This window comes from Drosophila pseudoobscura, chromosome 3 (assembly GCF_009870125.1).
Source record: "Drosophila pseudoobscura strain MV-25-SWS-2005 chromosome 3, UCI_Dpse_MV25, whole genome shotgun sequence".
In the NCBI taxonomy this organism is placed as follows: Eukaryota; Metazoa; Arthropoda; class Insecta; order Diptera; family Drosophilidae; genus Drosophila; species Drosophila pseudoobscura.
The window spans coordinates 21,030,895-21,048,230 of NC_046680.1; the positions used below are offsets into that span (position 1 = coordinate 21,030,895).

Below are 17,336 nucleotides of genomic sequence, written 5' to 3' on the forward strand. Positions count from 1 at the left end.
CTACAATTTACCATAATAAAATTAAATAATTGGGCAAAGAAAATAATTTCCAGCTGCATGAATATGCAAATATGTATAGCTATGCGATAATATCGTTTATCGGCAAGCGGTGCTGCCATCACTAGCCACAGACACAGCTGATAATACGAGTCCAGAAAATAGGCGATAATAGCGACGATATTGAATAATATAAATAAAGCCCAACGCAGAGGAAAGCACGACCGAAATAAAGCTGGACAGCAACTGGAAAAGCAAGAGCAGCGCAACTGCAACACAAACCACACACAATGTACACACATTTTCCGCTGCGGCTCGTCCTGAGGCTGATACCAGCTTTGTTCGTGCTGCTCAGCGCCCGAGTCAGTGGCAACAACAACCAGCAAATGCAAATGCAGCTGGAGCCCAGCAGTGAAAAAATGCTGGAGGGACTTCAGGAGAGCTTCATCAGTCTCCCGGAGCCGCACACGCGCGACCATAGCGAAATGCTGGGAGACCTGCGGATTGTGCCGCCCCACCTTGACTTTGGAACATGGTCTGTGGGACAGGCGCGTACGAAGCAGGTGACGCTGTTTAACCAGCACACGAATCGCACTCTTCAATTGAACTCTGTGGTGGGGCCCAGTCCGGCCTTCTACAGCAGTTTCTTTGGAACGCGCGAGGTGCCGCCGCTGGGGAACACCACATTCAGTGTGGTCTTCCTGCCGAGGCAGCTTGGTGCCATATCAACGGATCTGCTAATACACACATCCTTCGGCCGTGCGGAGATGAAGGTACGCGGCGAGGGTAGCGAGTGTCCATATCGCTTGAAGCCGCTGGTGGGCATCAAGGCGCCCATAAACGCAACGCTAACCCCAGAGATTCACATGTATAATCCCCACGAGCGTCCGCTACAGATACTCGAGGTAAGTGCAATACTTCAAAATACTGATCTCTATAATCGATATACTACCATCATCCATAAAACAGATTTACAGCAGTGGCGGAGAGTTCCAGCTGGAACTGCCCAGCGGTGGCTCCGAGGGACCACAGAATCTTTGGGAAATACCGCCGCACACGCTGAAGCCAGTCATACGGATATCTTTCCACGGCCGCACCGCTGGCAACCATAGCGCCTACATACGCATCAAGATATCCGAACTCGAGGAGCTCGAGGAGAGCATCCTGGTCATACCCGTCGAGTTCGAGATCCTGCCCAAGCAAACACCCTACGCACGTAATCCTCTGGCGGACTTTGGCCGCGTGGCCACCCACAACGCGGAGGCCATGGAGTTCAAGCTGGATATGCACGACCAGAACGATCAGAGCCGCGAGCTCTTCGGCAGCTATCTGCGGAATATACCGGGCCTCTTCTTCGATCCCAATAGCACGAGCATTGTGCTGGACCCCAAGCTGTTCGAGAGCAGCGAAACGATCAACGATCTGCTGGTCATCAGCAGCAAGAGCTCCAGCTCCAGCCCGGAGCCAGTGCAACCTTTCACGGTTCTAGTCCGGGCAGAGATCTTCAAGGGCGGCCTGTCCTTCGATGGCAATGTCACCAAATTTCTAACGGGCTCTGTCTCCAACTCCGATGGTTCGGAGGGAGCCACTCCGCTGGAGAGGAAACGCTCGCTGGTAGTGCGCAACAACTTTGCCATGCCCCTGATCCTCTACAATGTCAGTCTTAGCGAGCCGATCAACGAGTCCCTTTTGGAGGTGACTATGATGGGTGATCCACTGCAGATTTTACTGCAGCCGGGCGACTCTGTGGAGCTGCTAAAACTCAATCTGCTCAACGATGAGGTAATGTTCAAGTCCTCTCTCAGGATCGATACGAATGTCACCACCTTCGAGATGCCAGTGGTCTCCTGCAGTGGGCGGCTGCACATCTCCGCCCAGCCGTTTGTGCTGCGTATACCACAGAAGAGGCACGAGCGAGAGCTGGAGCCGGAGGTGCCCAGCTTGGAGCTAGATCTGGGCACCGTGCCATATGCCGAGATGTCGCGGGATGGCTATGTCATCCTGCGCAACGACAATCCCATGCCCATCAAGATCACCAATTGGTTCTTCAAGGAGCCCAAGACTGTCTACTCGCACAGCTCCTTCTTTGGCTGCCTGTTGGCGGAGGATATTGAGAATTCGCAGGACGACTTGAACGAGGCCACCCGATTGCACATCTGCCGGTACTTAGGCCAGGGCGACAGCGCCGTCTTCCAGGTGGCCGTCAAAACCTACATAGACGGCCCGGCCGAGGGCACCCTCAAGGTGTGGACTCCGTACGAGGTGGTGCGTGTGCCCGTGAAGTTCAAGGCCTCGATGGGACAGCTGGACATCGATCAGGAACAGTTGAGCTTCAAGAACTGCTTCCCCGGAAAGATATGCACTGCGGTGCTGAGCATCCGCTCCAGCTTCACACATCCCGTACACGTCAAGAGCATCAGCTTCGCGAAGCCGGGCCTACGGTTCAAGGATTTCAATGCCAAGGGCACCACCATCGCTGCTCAGACCCTGACCAAGGTAGGGCGGATCTACTTTGAGCCAACGGCCATGTGTCAGAGCCAGTGCTACATCAGGGACTCCACCAACGATCAGGCCGTCTTTCCCAGCATACCCGGCGGCGGAGCGTTTGGTGGGGAGCCGGGCGGCGCCAGCAGCATCAACAACAATCTCCTGTACGACGGTGTCGAGCTGCGCCAACGCACAGAGCTCTATAGGCAATTCAAACGACAGCTGCAGGCTCTGACCCTGACGCTGCACAGCGACGAGCTCCCGCCGTTGGAGTTGGACTTTGCGATTGCCGTCGAGTGGCCGAAGCTGGTGCAGTTCCAGCCGATACCACCCACGCCGGCCATCGAGATCAGTCAGGTGCAGCGCCAGTGGATCACCCTGACCAATCCCTCGCAGCAGCCGCTGCTCCTCGACTACTTCCTGTCGGACCCGGCCTACGCCAGACGCACCCAGCTCTCTCTGCCCCACGAGGTGATCGATGTCAGCTCCACTAGCTGCTATCTCACCGATCGCGAGGTCTTCTCCCTGCCCGAGGCTGGCGGACCCATCCTGCTGCCCGGCGGCTCGAGTCTTACCATTCCAATCACCTTCAGCGCCTATCAGCCGGAAAAGTACTGCACCCTACTCCATGTGAGGAGTAATCTCACGCTCTACGAGGCTGTCTGGCTCCAGGCCCGCGCCGTGCAATCTCAGTTCCGCTTCGGCAACCGTCGTCCAGGCTCCCTGACACCACTGCTTTTTGATGTGCCGCCCGACCAGTTCGAGGGTTGCCACTCCGGCGACAAGGCTGTGGTTACCGTCCGCAGCTTTACGGCCCGCAATGCGGGTGTCATTCCCATGAGGATCGAGGGATTCCTGATCGGATCGCTGCCCTGCGAGGACTACGGCTTCAAGGTGATGGATTGTGCCGGCTTCGATCTAGGCGAGAACGAGACGCGGAAGGTGGAGATTGCATTCAGCTCGGACCTGACGACGTCGCGTGTGAGGCGAACGCTAACGCTGATCACGAATCTGACCTACGACATCGGATACTTTATGCTGGCCCAGATGCCGTCCGAGAGTGTGGAGCAATGTGCCGCCCATCTGGTGCGACCCACTTGGGAGACTTCGCTGAGAAATGCTGCGCTTGTGGTGCTGTTGGCCAGCTTCTGTTTGGTCTTGGTTGCGGCCGTATTTGATTCGAAGGCCATCATGACCCAGCAGAGTGCGTACGATGCGGCCCGCTACAAGGGGCCCGTCCAGCCCACCTTTAATCTGCGGAATATCGTTAAGATGCAGGCTGAGGAGGTGGCCGCCAAAGCGGAGGCAGTGCAACAACATCAGCACCACCACCCTCACCAGCACCAGCAACGGGCCAGGAATGGTGGAGGCCAAGTGAAGGAAGTGCGCAAGCGGACATTTATTGCGCCCACGACTACGACAACATCGCGTAAATCCAAGCCGTCCTGGTCAACCTGGGGCATGGACATGAATTCCCTCAGCAAGCATCTGCAGAAACCCAAACCAAAGCCACAAGCCATAGTCACCCCCACCCTCAATCCTCCCCAGCCCGCGCCAGTGCCAGTGGAATCCATCAAGCCCGTGAAGAAATCGGCAACGCCATCACCGCCGCAGCCAACAGCTCCAGTGCGGCCCCAGAAGAAGTTCAGACAGACACCCGTGGTTGTGGTGCCTCCTGCACCCAAGCCCAAGGCAGAGCCATCGTCGAAAACAGAAGCATCGCCCAAAGCAGAACCATTCCCCAAAATAGAGCCATTACCCAAAGCTGAGCCATTACCCAAAGCAGAGCCATCCGCCAAAGCAGAGACATTACCCAAAACAGAGCCATCCTCCAAAGCAGAGCCATCACCTGTATGCACCCCAGTCGTCCAGGAGGTCCAGGAGAAACCGATGCCCAAGCCCTCAGCCCCGAGTCCTCCTCAGCAGGAGAATGTATCGCCCAAGCCCCTCATCAAGACCCAAGAGCAACGAGTGCTAAAGGAACAAAATGGATCAGCCAAGAAATTGGGCAAGACTCCAGGCCGAGAGAGAGAACGCGAGAGGGAGCGCCGCAAGGAACAAAAGGCAACGAATGGTACATCGTCTGTGGTCGCAGTGAGGAAATCTGATCGAAAACAGCGCCAGAAGCAGCTAAACTTTGGCCAATCGGCTACCAGTGCCTCACCACCAGCCTCGCCCGATACCATCAAGTGCATCACCTCTCCCTGGGAGACCAGCAGTCGTGTGTCGTTCAGGGATGTGCTCCAAACAGCCAGTAGCCAGCCTGCGACCGTGGAAAATGGAATAAATTTGACTCCGGCACCGGCAGCACCGCCATTACCAGTACCAGAAATAGAAAACCATGTGGCTCCACTACCAGCAGCAGCAGCAGTAGGTGCAGCTGCATCATCCTCTCAAGTACCATCACAATCTAGCGATCTCGGACCGATTGGAGGAAGCCGAAAAACCTCGACGCCGCCAGCGATGACATCTTTGTGGGAGCCTTTATCGGCCACCGCCAGCAATTCGCTCTTTGCCAATGCCGAGATTGAGTTGCCTCCCGTAGATGGTAAGCACCCACAAGCACGCACACAACCTATGTTTGGTTAATGTATAGCGAATCCCATTTTTGTTGCAGATCTATACGAGCAGAGGGAGCGTGAGAGGCTGCAGCAGCAGCAGCAGGCCCAGTGGGAGCGCAGCGAACTGATAATGCAGCAGCAATTGCTGCTCCAGCAGGCCCAACAGCTGGAGATGCAGCAGCGACAGCAGGAACAGCAGCAAAAGCAGCTGCAGCAGGAGAAACTCCTGTTGCTGGCGAACATGGAGAGCAACAACTGGAACTCACCCTGGTCGCCGCTAGGCTATGGTGCTTGGCCAGATGTTCAGACAACGGGTGTGGTGAATGTTGTGCGTCCGCCACCAGGTCTAGCTGCTGCAACGGGCTACAACAATAGTCAGATGCTGGCCACATCGCACAACATTGCACAAGAACAACAGGGGATAGCAGCAGCAGCAGTAGGAGTAGGAGGAATCGGATCAGGTGCAGCTGCGGTAACCGGACACGGCGAGAGTCTGCCTACTCAGTATGATCCATTCACCTCGCCAAGCTCAATATGGTCGGACACCTGGCGTCAGTCCTCGCAACGCAACAACAACCACAACAACAACAATCACATGAACTGAAGGGTTATATCCAAAGAGGAGGAGGAGTACGAGGAACAAGCTCACAGATCAAATAACTGAAATGAAATCAACCAAATGAAATTCTTACCACATAAACACACACTTAGGCTACGCGATAGACGATGGAATGGACGAGGACGATGTGGAACGAGACGAGGACTAAGACGAAGCATGATCTTTTCCAATTTGACTTTTGACTAAATAAACGCAAAGATAAAATGACTTTCATATTGAATTGCATTTGTTCATTTTCTTGCTCTCACGTTTCTCGTAACCAAACAAAACTTTAATTATTTCTCCTTGTATGTGATGATGCCCTTTTCGATCAAGTCTGGAACCTCCACAGCCAACCAGGGAGCCAGCTAAAAAAGAAGTTGTCACTGATTAGAGCCCACACCTTTGCTTGACTTGATATATCATTGGTTTCAACTCACTCCCAAAGCCATGGCATGGGCAATTCCAAATTTGGGAACATTGCGTGCCCACAGGGGCTTGAAGTGATCTGTTAGACAAATTTTGCCGCCGCGATACATCTTTGCCGTCTTGCCATCCAACTCGGGCAGGGCGATTTCGGGTGCCGTCGTTGGGTATGTCACTGGAATGTCAAACTCCACATCGAATTCGTACTTTAGGAGGTTGTGCATGTACCAGCATTTTCCAAACCATTTTGTGCCCTCCTTGTTGGACTCCAGCCGGAACCAGTCGCTGCCCGACTGCTTATTGTTCTTCACATACTGCAAGAGGCGCCACAGTTGAAATTTTTTGTACATGCATAGGTGTGGTGTGGTTTCGCCACTCACCATAATCAGCGCGTTATATTCCTCTTTCAGCCTCTGCACCCAAACGTCCTTCTCACGTGGCCCAGCCCTTATCTGTAACAGTGGAATGTTACTCAGCGTTTTCCTAGTGCTATCATCCACCATTCTGGCCAATGTTTGATCAGGACGCTCAGAAATAACAGCAAATCCGAAGGAAAACACCTTCGTTGACACGTTCACGTTTGTGTGAGCGAAAGAGACAACTGCACTCAGCTGTGCGGTGTAGAGTTGTCAGCAGTTACACACATAACCTCGTAAAATAAATTAAAATCAAAAGTAATTTTAAAATATCTGTATGTAATGTTAAATAATAATAGTTACCTTATAAATTGTTTTAATTTGGTTTTTGAATGGATATATTTATGTTAATGATTCCAGGGCTGCCAGGTGATCACAGCAATCGATACTAATCGATACTTTGGCGCCAAAATGTCTTGCGAAATTCAATTTGACTCTATTTATTGTACCTCGTATTCTATTTCAGACTCGGCTCTCATTCGGCAACATTATAAAAAGGCATATGGGACAGGCACTCGACTCAAACAATATTTGCTCGTGAGATAAGCATCATCAAAGCTAAAAGAACTCTAAGAGGTGATAGTGTGGACATAAAACAAACAAGATTTGGAAAAGTAAATAGTGTCTGCTCTCGTTTACTTTATGCAAATGAAAATACGTCTATAATTTCCAAGTAAGTCCAAATCTGATTGCAAAAATTCTTCCTTCCTTTCTTTGTTCGTTTGGTTCTATTGCAAAATAACACGGAACATGACAGAAGGAGTTTTTCGTTTGTGGTGGAGATCCTCTCCCCTTATTATTAATATTATTCTTACTAATTTTAGTATACAGATTTATAGCTGGGAAACATTTTAAGTGGCTCAAAGGGATTCACAAAAAGACTTTTTGTGAGGGAAACTCCCTCTCAGAGGTCAGAGATCTCGGGGACTTTTGAATTTGTTTGAAAAGTATCAGGGGGGATCGAAAAATATTCCATCGGTAAACAAGAGGTTACCAGAAGAATACAAAAACAATGTAGAAGAAATTATTGTTTTGTCATTTTTCTATGGCACAGATTTCAGATTCTGCATGAGACTAGAAAAACGACATAAACACACACGACACGCCGATTCATGGTACCTTTGAACCGAGCATGATAATGCCAATCCGTTGATAAGGAGGCAGTTCCACTTAAAAACCGACTTAAACTGGTTCGAGTGTCTGAAGCTGAAGCGCCTGGACTGCTCGCCAGCATTCAGACTGAACCATGTGCTATATGTGCCCGCGCTACCAGATTCGACCTTAATCGCTGATAAGACAGCATCGATGTCCGTTATACCAGTTCGAGATGATCAGGGTGCAATCCGCAAACCGGTTACAGCCGGCTGTGCTCCAACAATCGCCCAGCCCCCCTTTACAGGGTATGGGGTTTCTATTAAACATATTACAACACGTTTTTAGCAGCTCTTTGAATTAAATGTACACTTTTATTATGCCACGGAGTGTTATGTCACTTTGTTAACATTCCTCTAAGACTCTGAGACTGTTGGCGGCTGGAGCCTCGACAGCAGTGGTCTGATCTACACTGAAGTCCTCCCTGGCCTCGGTGGTCTTTCGCACGCTCGCTGCAATGATCGAATCTTTTTTCCGGCCTCGCACCAAGCGCTGGAGGCGGTGCTCTTCCCACTCCTTGCGATGCACTTTCTTGCGGTGGGCATGCATGTTGGCATTCGAGTTGAAGGTCTGTGTGCAATGCGGGCAGGTGTACAGAACTTCGCCCGTATGCGTTGTCAAATGCTCCTAAAAAAAGACGCGAAGGTTCAAAGGCTATCAAACAGAGAAAGACGTTCCCTTGGCTTACCCGCAATTCGTTTGGTCGCTTGAAGGCCTTCTCACACATCGGACACTGGTGATTGCGGGCCGTGTTGTGGGTGTACTTGATGTGGTGCTGATGGGCCTGGAGGCTGGGTGAAATCTTGAGGCACAGCTCGCACTGCATCGGCTGTAGGTTCTCGACAGTGTGCATCATTTTGATGTGACGCGCCAGTCCGTATTTGGTGGTTAATTTGGAGTCGCACAGATGACACTCGATGGTAGCCTGCGGAGCGCCCGTGTGCTCCTCCATGTGGCGAGCGAGAGCCTCCCGCCCACGTATGGACTTGCCGCAAACGTCGCAAATCTTTGCATATAAATTCAAGTGTACGAGCTTAAAATGCTGCTGCATGGTATATTTGGTGGGGAAACTGCAGAATATAATAAAATATAAATAAAAGGAAAGGAAACTCCCATCAGGGAAACTCACGTCTTCTCGCAGTTGGTGCATTTCACCTGGCACTGCTCCTTGGGAATGTGCGTTAGTTTGTGTCGTTGGCAGACGACTGCGCTGTAGAAGCTTTTGGAACAATGATCGCACTGGTAGAGACGGCCCTGCGACTTCACGTCGTGCATTCGCATGTGGAGTTCAAGGCTTCGCCTCTGGCCCATTACGCGATCACAGATTTTGCACTTGAAGAGGTCGGGATCCTCGTGGCGTCGCAGATGATCGACCAGTACGCCGCGCTTTCTGAACTTTCGGTTACAGCAGACGGCGTATCCACGCTGATTGTGTTTCTCTCGCACATGGACCAGCATCTCAGAGAAACCCTCCATGGGGGCACTGCACACATGACACTGCATCTTGAAGTGTTGCCTGATGTAGTCATTGAACTCGCTAGACTTCTGAAGATTATAGACGAGGGTTTTTTTTGGCTTTTCCGCTAGCCGAACTCGGCCACGACCGCGGCCCCTTCCACGAACCTTTCGAGTGATTTTCGGTTTAGGTTCCTCAATATCATCAACTTCCGTGGCACAGCCACTGCGTGACTCAAAGTCTTGCTCCTCCTGATCCTCCAGCACATCAGCTATGGTTAGATCTGCCTCGGGGTACTCAATTTTAATCTCGTTCAAATTGATCTGTTCCAGCACGTTCTGAAATTCTTCGTCACTTGAAGCAGCCCGGGTCTTGCGGGGACGACCCCGCCTGCGCTTCACCGCAGCTGCCACGCTTTGCACGTTCTCATCCTTTGCAGTACCGCCATAAACGGCTGCAACTACTGCTGTTGGAGTGGTCTGATTCTCCGCGACGTTCTCCTCGGCCTGCTTTGTTTCCAGTTCGGTCAGGGCTTTGTGGGCATTCTCCACGGTTAAATAGAAGTTGTGAAACAGCAACAATTGTTCCCAGCATGATCCGCACACGTAGCCATCGACAGAATCATTAAACTACAATTCAGCGCAAAATTCATTAGAAATTTAAGTCAAGCCACAGACGGCTCATTCTGTTTTTGTTTACCCGCAACCAAAAGTGTTTTTCAATTATTTGCCTTAATCCGAGCGAGTCAGCTTCGACGGAATCGAACTTTATATTGCTAACGGCGTCGTCCACACGATGAGTGCATAGGAAGCACGGCATTGTGATTCTAAGTGCCAATAATTAACGAAAATGTGGTACAAAGTTTTTTATTAAACTAAAAAAAATGGCACAGCTGATTGATACTGTCACTGAATTGTTGAATATAGTGAGACCGTATGTAAAAATCGGAAAAAAACCTAGTTAGGTTTTGTAATAGTAATAAATTGAATAGTTCTAATCAGCGCCATGGGTGTTGAAGCTATGGGTTCAAGATCAGTAACTTTTACTTTTCATACTAATTGTGTTACGAATTTGATTGCCCAAGAACATTAACAAAACAACTAAAATAAGGTAGATGTCTTATGGCCTTATGACACTAGACTTAGCTAACTTTGCTGTGAAAAGAGAGACAGCATGAGAGACAAACGCAAAATTAGTGTTCATAGGTGCCTCTCAATACTTCATTCGAAGAATTAAGAGACTTTCTGTGACAAAATGATGATGATGTGACAGAAAAATTGGATCTGAAAAGTGTTACAGATCTGTGTCTGTTTTTGGAGGTGGTCAGTTAGCAAACTCTAATGTCATAGGGCTATTAGTATATTTGTTGGCTTGCGAATTAGGTCATACTAATGCCAAACTGAAAATGTCGCTACTTTGGGATTAATTTAAGCAATTTAATTTAATTTGTTAATACGCCGAGCTTTGTTTATGCGATGGCCACGCAGTTTATGAGCAATGAACACACAAATCATTCACCTTCAGGCGAATAGACGTGTAAGTCCGATTCAGATCAGATGGACTGCTTATCTGAACGCTCTATCAATGCCATAAACAAGACAAACGTTTTTCATATATGCTTATCTTCACTGTTTTCGTATTTTCAGCTGCTAAAGCCATTATATTAGCCAACTCGGAGAGAATTTAGCCAGAGATGGATGTGCAGACAAGCCGTGTTGTTCCAGACGGTGGCTGGGGATGGGTTGTGGTGGCAGCTGTGGCCGTCATCAATGTAAGCAATCGTCAACTGCGTTTTAGAATTTAAAATAAACTAATCCATTGTTCGTTCTTCGCCTTCACAGATGACGAATCAGTCCATATTGTCCGTATTTGGGCAACTTTTTGTGGGTGAGCTGCGTCGGATGAATGAGGACACCTTTACATCGGCGCTGATTACGAATTTAAACAGCTTGGCCTTGAACTTCTCGGGCTTGTTCGTTGGGCCGGCTATCAAGAGCTTTAAGCCGCGCAATGTGGCAGCCACCGGTTGCGTTTTGGTCTCCTTTGGCCTGGCGCTATGCTCGTTTGCTACAGAGAGTTGGCATTTTATCGTCGGCTACAGCTTCTTTGTGGGCTTCGGCCTGGGACTTATTTCGCCTTCCACATTTATGGCCATCAATTCCTACTTCAGCAATAAGCGGGGCCGTGCCGTGGGCGTTTCCCTAGCTGGTGCTGGCGTTGGACAAGTGCTCATACCTCACGTTGTACGATATTTCCTGGATAACCACGGCTTTCGTTTTGCAGTGCTGGCTATGTCTGCGCTTTCCCTGACCGGGGTACGTCTTTAACGACAAATTTAATCCAATCGTAAATTAAATCCAATTATACTCTTCGTTCTAGCTCTTTGGTGCCATGTTTTTGAAACCCCTGCATCCTCCCGTCAAACACAATAACCGCCGACACATTCGCCTTTTGGCCGAAACGGATGGGGAGAAGGGACAAACGAGCCCCTTGCAGATTGTCGTTGTCGCGACCCAAAGCAAGATGGATGAAGCCCATTCAAAGAGCGAGTCCCTGTGCCGACGAATGGGTAACCGCTTGGTCCAAGCCATGGACCTGGAACTCCTTAAGGACGCTGTGTTCTGGAGCATCATTGTTGGCATGGCGCTGGTCTACACCGCCACCATCAACTTTACCATGATCTATCCCGACTTTCTCGGCCAGACAGCTGGTCTGAATAGCACAGCGGTGGCCTTCTGCATGTCCGTGGTGGCTGGTGCCGATATCGTATGTCGCCTGCTGCTGCCCTGCATTACAGATCACCTGAGGATACCCTACCGAGTGGTGTTCCTGCTCGGTACTGCTGGACTACTCTTTGCGCGTCTCGTGCTGGCGGAGAGTCAAGACCTGGGCGTCATAATTGCCATGTCCATACTGATGGGAATGATGAAGTCTGCCACGGTGATCAACAACAATCTCACCATATCGGCGCACTGTCGCTCGGATAAGTTGGCCGGCGGCCTTGGGCTGAGCATGATGTCAAAGGGCGTGATTGTCATAACAGTGGGACAACTGCTTGGATGGGTACGCGACTACGCCGACTCTTATGTCATCTGCCTGTACGCCCAGATTGTGCTCCTGCTAGTAGTGGTCCTGGCCTGGGCACCGGAGATTTATTACCGTTTCCGCATGCAGAAACGTACCTCCTCCAAGTCCATGGAGACGACACTTGATGCCGCCGAAGAGGGTGCCAAACTGAACTCTTGAATCTCGTGAGATTGGTCTAGGATAGGGAATGGGGCATTTATGATGTGATAATCGACGCTGTGAAATAGCTTCGAAAGTGATCCACTCTTTGTGTGCCCTGGTGGCTATTCCAAAGCGTCGATGGATGGATAGTATTTTGGTTGTGAGCATAGACCAGTGCCATGTGCGCTAAGTATTAGGATTAAGGCTTCTTTCGACTATTTATTATATTACCATGTAGCACTCAAAGACTTAACTTTTGTACTGCCGCAAGAGCCAAAACAAAAACACAAATATAATTACATATGACAAAAACCAAATTTTATTTTTCTGACGACCGTTTTCAATGCCCTCAAAGCAGATCTAACTTTAATTTTCAATCCATTCTATTCGACTATTGGGCGAGAATAGCACTGCTGCCAGTGCCCGATATCTCGGACTCGCCCGATTCGGTGTTATAGAACAGACGACGCTCCACACCCTCCTTGGTGATAATGCCAACGCGCACCACACCGCCAGAGCTTCCATCATGATAGATGGCATGTTGAACCGCTAAGAGGGTGAAATATGATTAATTCCAGTTCGTATGGAAGTCCTACGCTGCTTACCTGTCTTGACAAATTTCACACACTCCTCTTTGCTCATACCCTCGTGGAAATGCTCTCGGACGTAGCCGTAAATGAAACTGGATCCCGATCCGCCAATGGTGCAGGGCTCGCGGGTCAGCATGCCACCCAACGGGATGCTAAACACTTGACCACCGCGCTGCTCATCCCAGCCAGCAACAATGATTCCAGCCAGCAGGGAGTCGCGATAGTTGTAGCAGTAGTTACGGAACTCTGAGGCAGCCTCAAAGACCAGGGCATCCTTGCTGGTCTGGTTCTCGTGATAGTTCAGCGAGTAGGCCACAATATCTGCGATGGCCTGGGTATCGGCGGCAGAGCCACTACGGCAGCAGTAAATTTTGTCTGTGATGCGAGTCAGCTTGTCGGTGACACGATTGGCCACATACGGTCCGGAGCTGGTACGGGAATCAGCTCCAATCACAACTCCTCCGTCGAATTCGACGGCCATGATTGTGGTCTGCAAATGTTTGAAGGAACGTTAAGTTATTACGAGCCTTGGGTTAAACTCGGGTTGCTACTTACGCCAGTGCTGACGGGTGTATCGGTAAAGTCCATCTCGTAAACCATTTTTGTTGTTTATCTAGTTCTTACAGTTCAATTTACAATTCAATTCTTTTTGTAGAAAAAGCGGCACGAAATGACTGGCTTGTTTTTGACAAGTGGTGCTAGATGTGCGATAGTCACGCGCGATAGCTATTTACTTACGGCTATCGATAGCAGCAGTGGCACATGTTTGTTTTGGTTGAGTTTTAAAATAATTTTTTGATAATGGCGTACGTTGCACTTAGCGAAGCCGAGAAAACGTTTATATTGCATGGCGTAGAGGTAGGTTACGGCCAGCAGTAATGGTGCCTGTAATTAATGTGAATGGTCCTATGCCAGGAGGATTTTCGCTGCGATGGGCGGTCTCGTCGGGATTACCGGCCCATGGAGCTGGAGACTGGGCTGGTGAGCAACGCGAGTGGATCAGCTCGTCTCCGCTTAGCCAACACGGACATCCTCGTGGGCATCAAGACAGAAATCGATGTGCCCGATCCCTTGACTCCGGAGTTCGGTAAACTCGAGTTCTTTGTGGATTGGTACGTTCAGCTACAGCTGTGCTATACTCCGACTGCATTATACATCTGATATCTTTCCAGCTCTGCTAATGCCACGCCAGAGTTTGAGGGTCGCGGCGGCTCAGACCTGGCCCAGGAGCTAGTGCTCGCTCTGGAAAATGCCTACGAATCCCCTTTAGCCTTTGACTATCGCACATTGTGCCTTATACCGGGTCAGCAGTGCTGGAAGCTCTATATTGACATCTTGGTATGTAAATGCTGGTTCCCCATGTCCATGTGTTATGTAGCTTTTATTTGTAGATACTCGAGTGCGGTGGAAATCTTCACGACGCCGTTTCCCTGGCCGCCAAGGCAGCGTTGCACAACACAAAACTGCCGCAAGTAACTGCCTCCTTATTAGATGCCGGCGTCACGGATCTCATTATATCAGACAATCCGTACGACTGCACACGACTAACCATTGATACGGTTCCCCTGCTGGTCACTGTGTGCAAAATCGGCGACTATTGTCTTGTTGATCCCTCAGCGGAGGAGGAGGCTTGCAGCACTGTCAGCATAGTTGTATCCGTATCGATGCGGAATGGAGAAGGTAAGATGCAGACTTGCCCAATCTTAGGATTTCTTGCTAATAAATACTGGCAGCCTTCCTTTCCGGCTCCCACATGACTGGCGGCGGCGCTATGCACAGAGATACCATGCGCAATTGCCTGAATCTCGGTCTGTCGATTGGCGAACAACTGAACACGCTGCTCGCAAAGGTGCTGAAGCAGGAGGAAGAGCGCGTGGGACCTAAGCGGCCCAAGACGGTTGGATTTCTTAAATAAAAAATCGTTGAATTGGTATGAAAATGTTGTATTTTGCTCGAACTGACATTGACTATTACTCGAGTGCGGGCTGGCTCTTTAAACTTATATTTAATTCAACATGAACACTTATTGATCTTTACGCTTCTTCGTCTGCCTGCTGGCTGGAAGCGGCTTCTTCTCCTTGGGCTCGGGCTGTTTACCCGTCAGAAATGAGGTCAACATTTCGCTGATCTCGGGCATATCGTTGGTCATCTGTAAAGCAATTCGATTGCATCAGTAATATCAATGTGAACATTGCATTTTAGTTACCTTGGGAAACTGCAAGTTGTCAATCTCTTTCTTAGTTTCGGGGTCGTTGATCATCTTGGGCAGCACCAGCATGAGCAGCAAAGGAAGAACCATCATCAGCACCATGGGGCTGAACATAAAGTCGGTTATCTGCAGCAAAATATAAATAAAATAAAATATATGGTTCTGTTCAAGTCTGGCCTTTATCGCTGCCCACCTTCCACTGCTCTCGTGCCTGGAAATACTTGAATGGCATCAGTGGCTTCATTCTCAGAGGGTAGGCCACCTGCATGATTTGCGCTGGCTGGACAAAATTCACCTTCCGCGCACGAAACTTTCCCTTGGGATTGATTTCCACACGAACCTAAAAAGATATTGTATTGGACTCGTTACAGCATGGAATGTCTATTAGGTTTACAGGTACAGTAGTACTCACAGGCTCGTAGAACACGTCAGGATGATGGACGTCCAGCACATAGCTGCCGGAAGGCACTCCGCTGATGATGAACTGGCCATCTTCGCGCACGAAACCCTTGTACTCGCCATCATTGATGGTTATTGTCACATCCACTTGCCATTTATTCTCATCTTTATTTAGGGCACCGCCTGCACCTTGCCCTGGTCCCAGAATAGTGTCTGGTGGAGAAACTCGGCCTTCGATTGTGTACAGCCCTGAGACCTCATCCACCAGCTCGTCCTGGCCAATAACGATTTCGCAGCTGCTCAACGCAACGAACGTTGCAAAAATAAGCAACTTAAACCACATTTTCTACTTAATTAATATTTTTTTCTCATAAAACTTTGTCGCAGGGTTGTCAGCTAGAGTGGAGAAACATCGATGTTAACATTGATGTCATCGATGTTTTAGATTACCACTAGCAGCATGTTATAGGCTATATTTCCACTTTAATTAAACTGTTTGAGCTAATGATAAAATTAGTTTAAAGTACTTGCTTGAAGGATTTATTTTTATTTTCCCTCAGCCAAATTTATGACGCTTCTAGTAATAAGTGGTGATAGTTGGGATGACAGGGATAAATCGAAAAAGCAACCTTAACTAAACTTTTTCCCACCTCTAGAAGGCCCACTTACGCTCCTTTATTTAAAAATTTGATTTTAATATAATTAAAATATTTATTTTTTAATATCTATCACATGACTTCTTCACACATTGTCTTTAAACGAAATTGGCTTGCCATTCAGTGTATGCTTCCCGCGATTTTTTGTTAATTTCACAGAATAGTTAATTTTCATAGTCAGTCCCGAATCTCCATATCTGTTCTCCAGAAAACTGCTGTCCACCGTGTACATGCCGCAAACAAAAGCATCCTTGCAGGCCTGTCCTAGTCTTGTCTGCCACTGCTTGTAATACCTGTATTTGCTGAGTTTTTCTTTCTTAGTGCGAAAGTCCAGCCAGTAGAACTCACTCAGAGTATCCAAGGCAATCAGTTCGATATTCTGGCCTGCCACATAGGACCACTTAGCTTGTCTGAGGCTGTTTATCACGTCTTCGGTTGAGAAGCAATTAATGAACTTAACTTTACGGGCACATTCCTTCGATATCTCCGCCTGCTCGGCTTCAGTGGGTACATCCTCCAATCCAGATCCAGTCCAATCCCGCAACTCTGCTCTGACGGCTTCTTCCAATGACTCCGTATTAACTTTGTGGCTGAGACTGATTAATGCGACGCTCCATTGCCTCCCACCGTACTTGTAGGGAGCCAGGCAGTGCGCTATTAGCTTCTGCATCACAAGACTCTTACCGCTATTGCTTGGCCCCGAGATTTCAACTAGAGTCCCGTCCTCAAAGCCGCATTTGCCAAACACTTCGAAATGCAGCTGCTTAGAAGTCGAGTTCCAATATTCCATTTGATTTGATTTGGGTAGTGTCTGGCTAACTAAATCCTTTTGTTTCGCGCACGTAATTTTGGGCCATTGATGCAAATATTTTCTAGTTAACGGGCGTATTCTTAATTCTTGCTTTTATTGTATTTTGACTAAAACAAGGCTAAAACAAAAAAACAGCTGTGTTGCTGGTATTTGAAGACAGGATGCGTGTATAGGCCTTTGTACACCCTATTTCGATAATTTTATATGAAGATAAAACGTAATTTATAAAGACCTTTTCTCAAATTGATATTCTTTAGATATATTCATGAATATTATTTGTATCTTGTATATATTTATCTCGATCCTGATGCCTACGGAGCCTTGGAAGACAAACGTATTCACAATTCTAT

The 17,336-nt window shown here is 48.9% G+C and overlaps 8 protein-coding genes across 10 annotated transcripts; 3 read left to right on the plus strand and 5 right to left on the minus strand.

The window, feature by feature from the left end:
- Positions 1 to 95: 95 nt before the first annotated feature.
- Positions 96 to 5,877, plus strand: Tmem131 (Transmembrane protein 131). Of its 2 annotated transcripts, none has more exons than XM_015185187.2 (3): positions 96 to 902; positions 967 to 5,032; positions 5,081 to 5,877. In XM_015185187.2, exons 1-3 carry the CDS (start codon positions 288 to 290, stop codon positions 5,647 to 5,649), a joined length of 5,250 nt encoding a protein of 1,749 aa, XP_015040673.2. In that variant the 5' UTR covers positions 96 to 287; the 3' UTR covers positions 5,650 to 5,877. The 2 variants fall into 2 exon arrangements, with proteins under 2 accessions (XP_015040673.2, XP_001361865.5); XM_001361828.5 differs by having other exon boundaries at positions 5,102 to 5,877.
- Positions 5,869 to 6,695, minus strand: Ufc1 (Ubiquitin-fold modifier conjugating enzyme 1). The gene is made up of 3 exons (XM_001361829.5): positions 6,450 to 6,695; positions 6,084 to 6,383; positions 5,869 to 6,011 (listed from the first exon to the last, which is right to left on the minus strand). The coding sequence occupies exons 1-3, from the start codon at positions 6,570 to 6,572 to the stop codon at positions 5,940 to 5,942; spliced, it is 495 nt and encodes a 164-aa protein (XP_001361866.2). The 5' UTR covers positions 6,573 to 6,695; the 3' UTR covers positions 5,869 to 5,939.
- A 289-nt stretch (positions 6,696 to 6,984) lies between these two features.
- Positions 6,985 to 12,638, plus strand: LOC4805473 (monocarboxylate transporter 13). 2 transcript variants are annotated; one of them, XM_015185188.2, is made up of 4 exons: positions 6,985 to 7,158; positions 10,740 to 10,864; positions 10,935 to 11,408; positions 11,473 to 12,638. In XM_015185188.2, exons 2-4 carry the CDS (start codon positions 10,787 to 10,789, stop codon positions 12,337 to 12,339), a joined length of 1,419 nt encoding a protein of 472 aa, XP_015040674.2. In that variant the 5' UTR covers positions 6,985 to 7,158; positions 10,740 to 10,786; the 3' UTR covers positions 12,340 to 12,638. The 2 variants fall into 2 exon arrangements, with proteins under 2 accessions (XP_015040674.2, XP_001361868.2); XM_001361831.4 differs by lacking the exon at positions 6,985 to 7,158 and adding an exon at positions 10,462 to 10,629.
- On the minus strand, positions 7,919 to 10,041 carry LOC4805472 (transcription factor grauzone). Its single transcript, XM_001361830.4, has 4 exons — positions 9,793 to 10,041; positions 8,767 to 9,722; positions 8,326 to 8,707; positions 7,919 to 8,264 (listed from the first exon to the last, which is right to left on the minus strand). The coding sequence occupies exons 1-4, from the start codon at positions 9,910 to 9,912 to the stop codon at positions 7,983 to 7,985; spliced, it is 1,740 nt and encodes a 579-aa protein (XP_001361867.2). The 5' UTR covers positions 9,913 to 10,041; the 3' UTR covers positions 7,919 to 7,982.
- Positions 12,618 to 13,627, minus strand: Prosbeta1 (proteasome beta1 subunit). Its single transcript, XM_001361832.5, has 3 exons — positions 13,467 to 13,627; positions 12,927 to 13,401; positions 12,618 to 12,870 (listed from the first exon to the last, which is right to left on the minus strand). Exons 1-3 carry the CDS (start codon positions 13,509 to 13,511, stop codon positions 12,713 to 12,715), a joined length of 678 nt encoding a protein of 225 aa, XP_001361869.3. The 5' UTR covers positions 13,512 to 13,627; the 3' UTR covers positions 12,618 to 12,712.
- A 4-nt stretch (positions 13,628 to 13,631) lies between these two features.
- Positions 13,632 to 14,850, plus strand: Rrp42 (exosome complex component Rrp42). Its single transcript, XM_001361833.4, has 5 exons — positions 13,632 to 13,769; positions 13,827 to 14,023; positions 14,084 to 14,249; positions 14,303 to 14,591; positions 14,645 to 14,850. Exons 1-5 carry the CDS (start codon positions 13,713 to 13,715, stop codon positions 14,824 to 14,826), a joined length of 891 nt encoding a protein of 296 aa, XP_001361870.2. The 5' UTR covers positions 13,632 to 13,712; the 3' UTR covers positions 14,827 to 14,850.
- EMC7 (ER membrane protein complex subunit 7) lies at positions 14,839 to 16,055 on the minus strand. The gene is made up of 4 exons (XM_001361834.5): positions 15,533 to 16,055; positions 15,314 to 15,460; positions 15,118 to 15,246; positions 14,839 to 15,060 (listed from the first exon to the last, which is right to left on the minus strand). Exons 1-4 carry the CDS (start codon positions 15,860 to 15,862, stop codon positions 14,935 to 14,937), a joined length of 732 nt encoding a protein of 243 aa, XP_001361871.2. The 5' UTR covers positions 15,863 to 16,055; the 3' UTR covers positions 14,839 to 14,934.
- Positions 16,056 to 16,211: 156 nt separating this feature from the next.
- On the minus strand, positions 16,212 to 17,121 carry Xrcc2 (X-ray repair cross complementing 2). Its single transcript, XM_033378368.1, has one exon. It carries the CDS (start codon positions 16,963 to 16,965, stop codon positions 16,261 to 16,263), a length of 705 nt encoding a protein of 234 aa, XP_033234259.1. The 5' UTR covers positions 16,966 to 17,121; the 3' UTR covers positions 16,212 to 16,260.
- Positions 17,122 to 17,336: the final 215 nt, after the last annotated feature.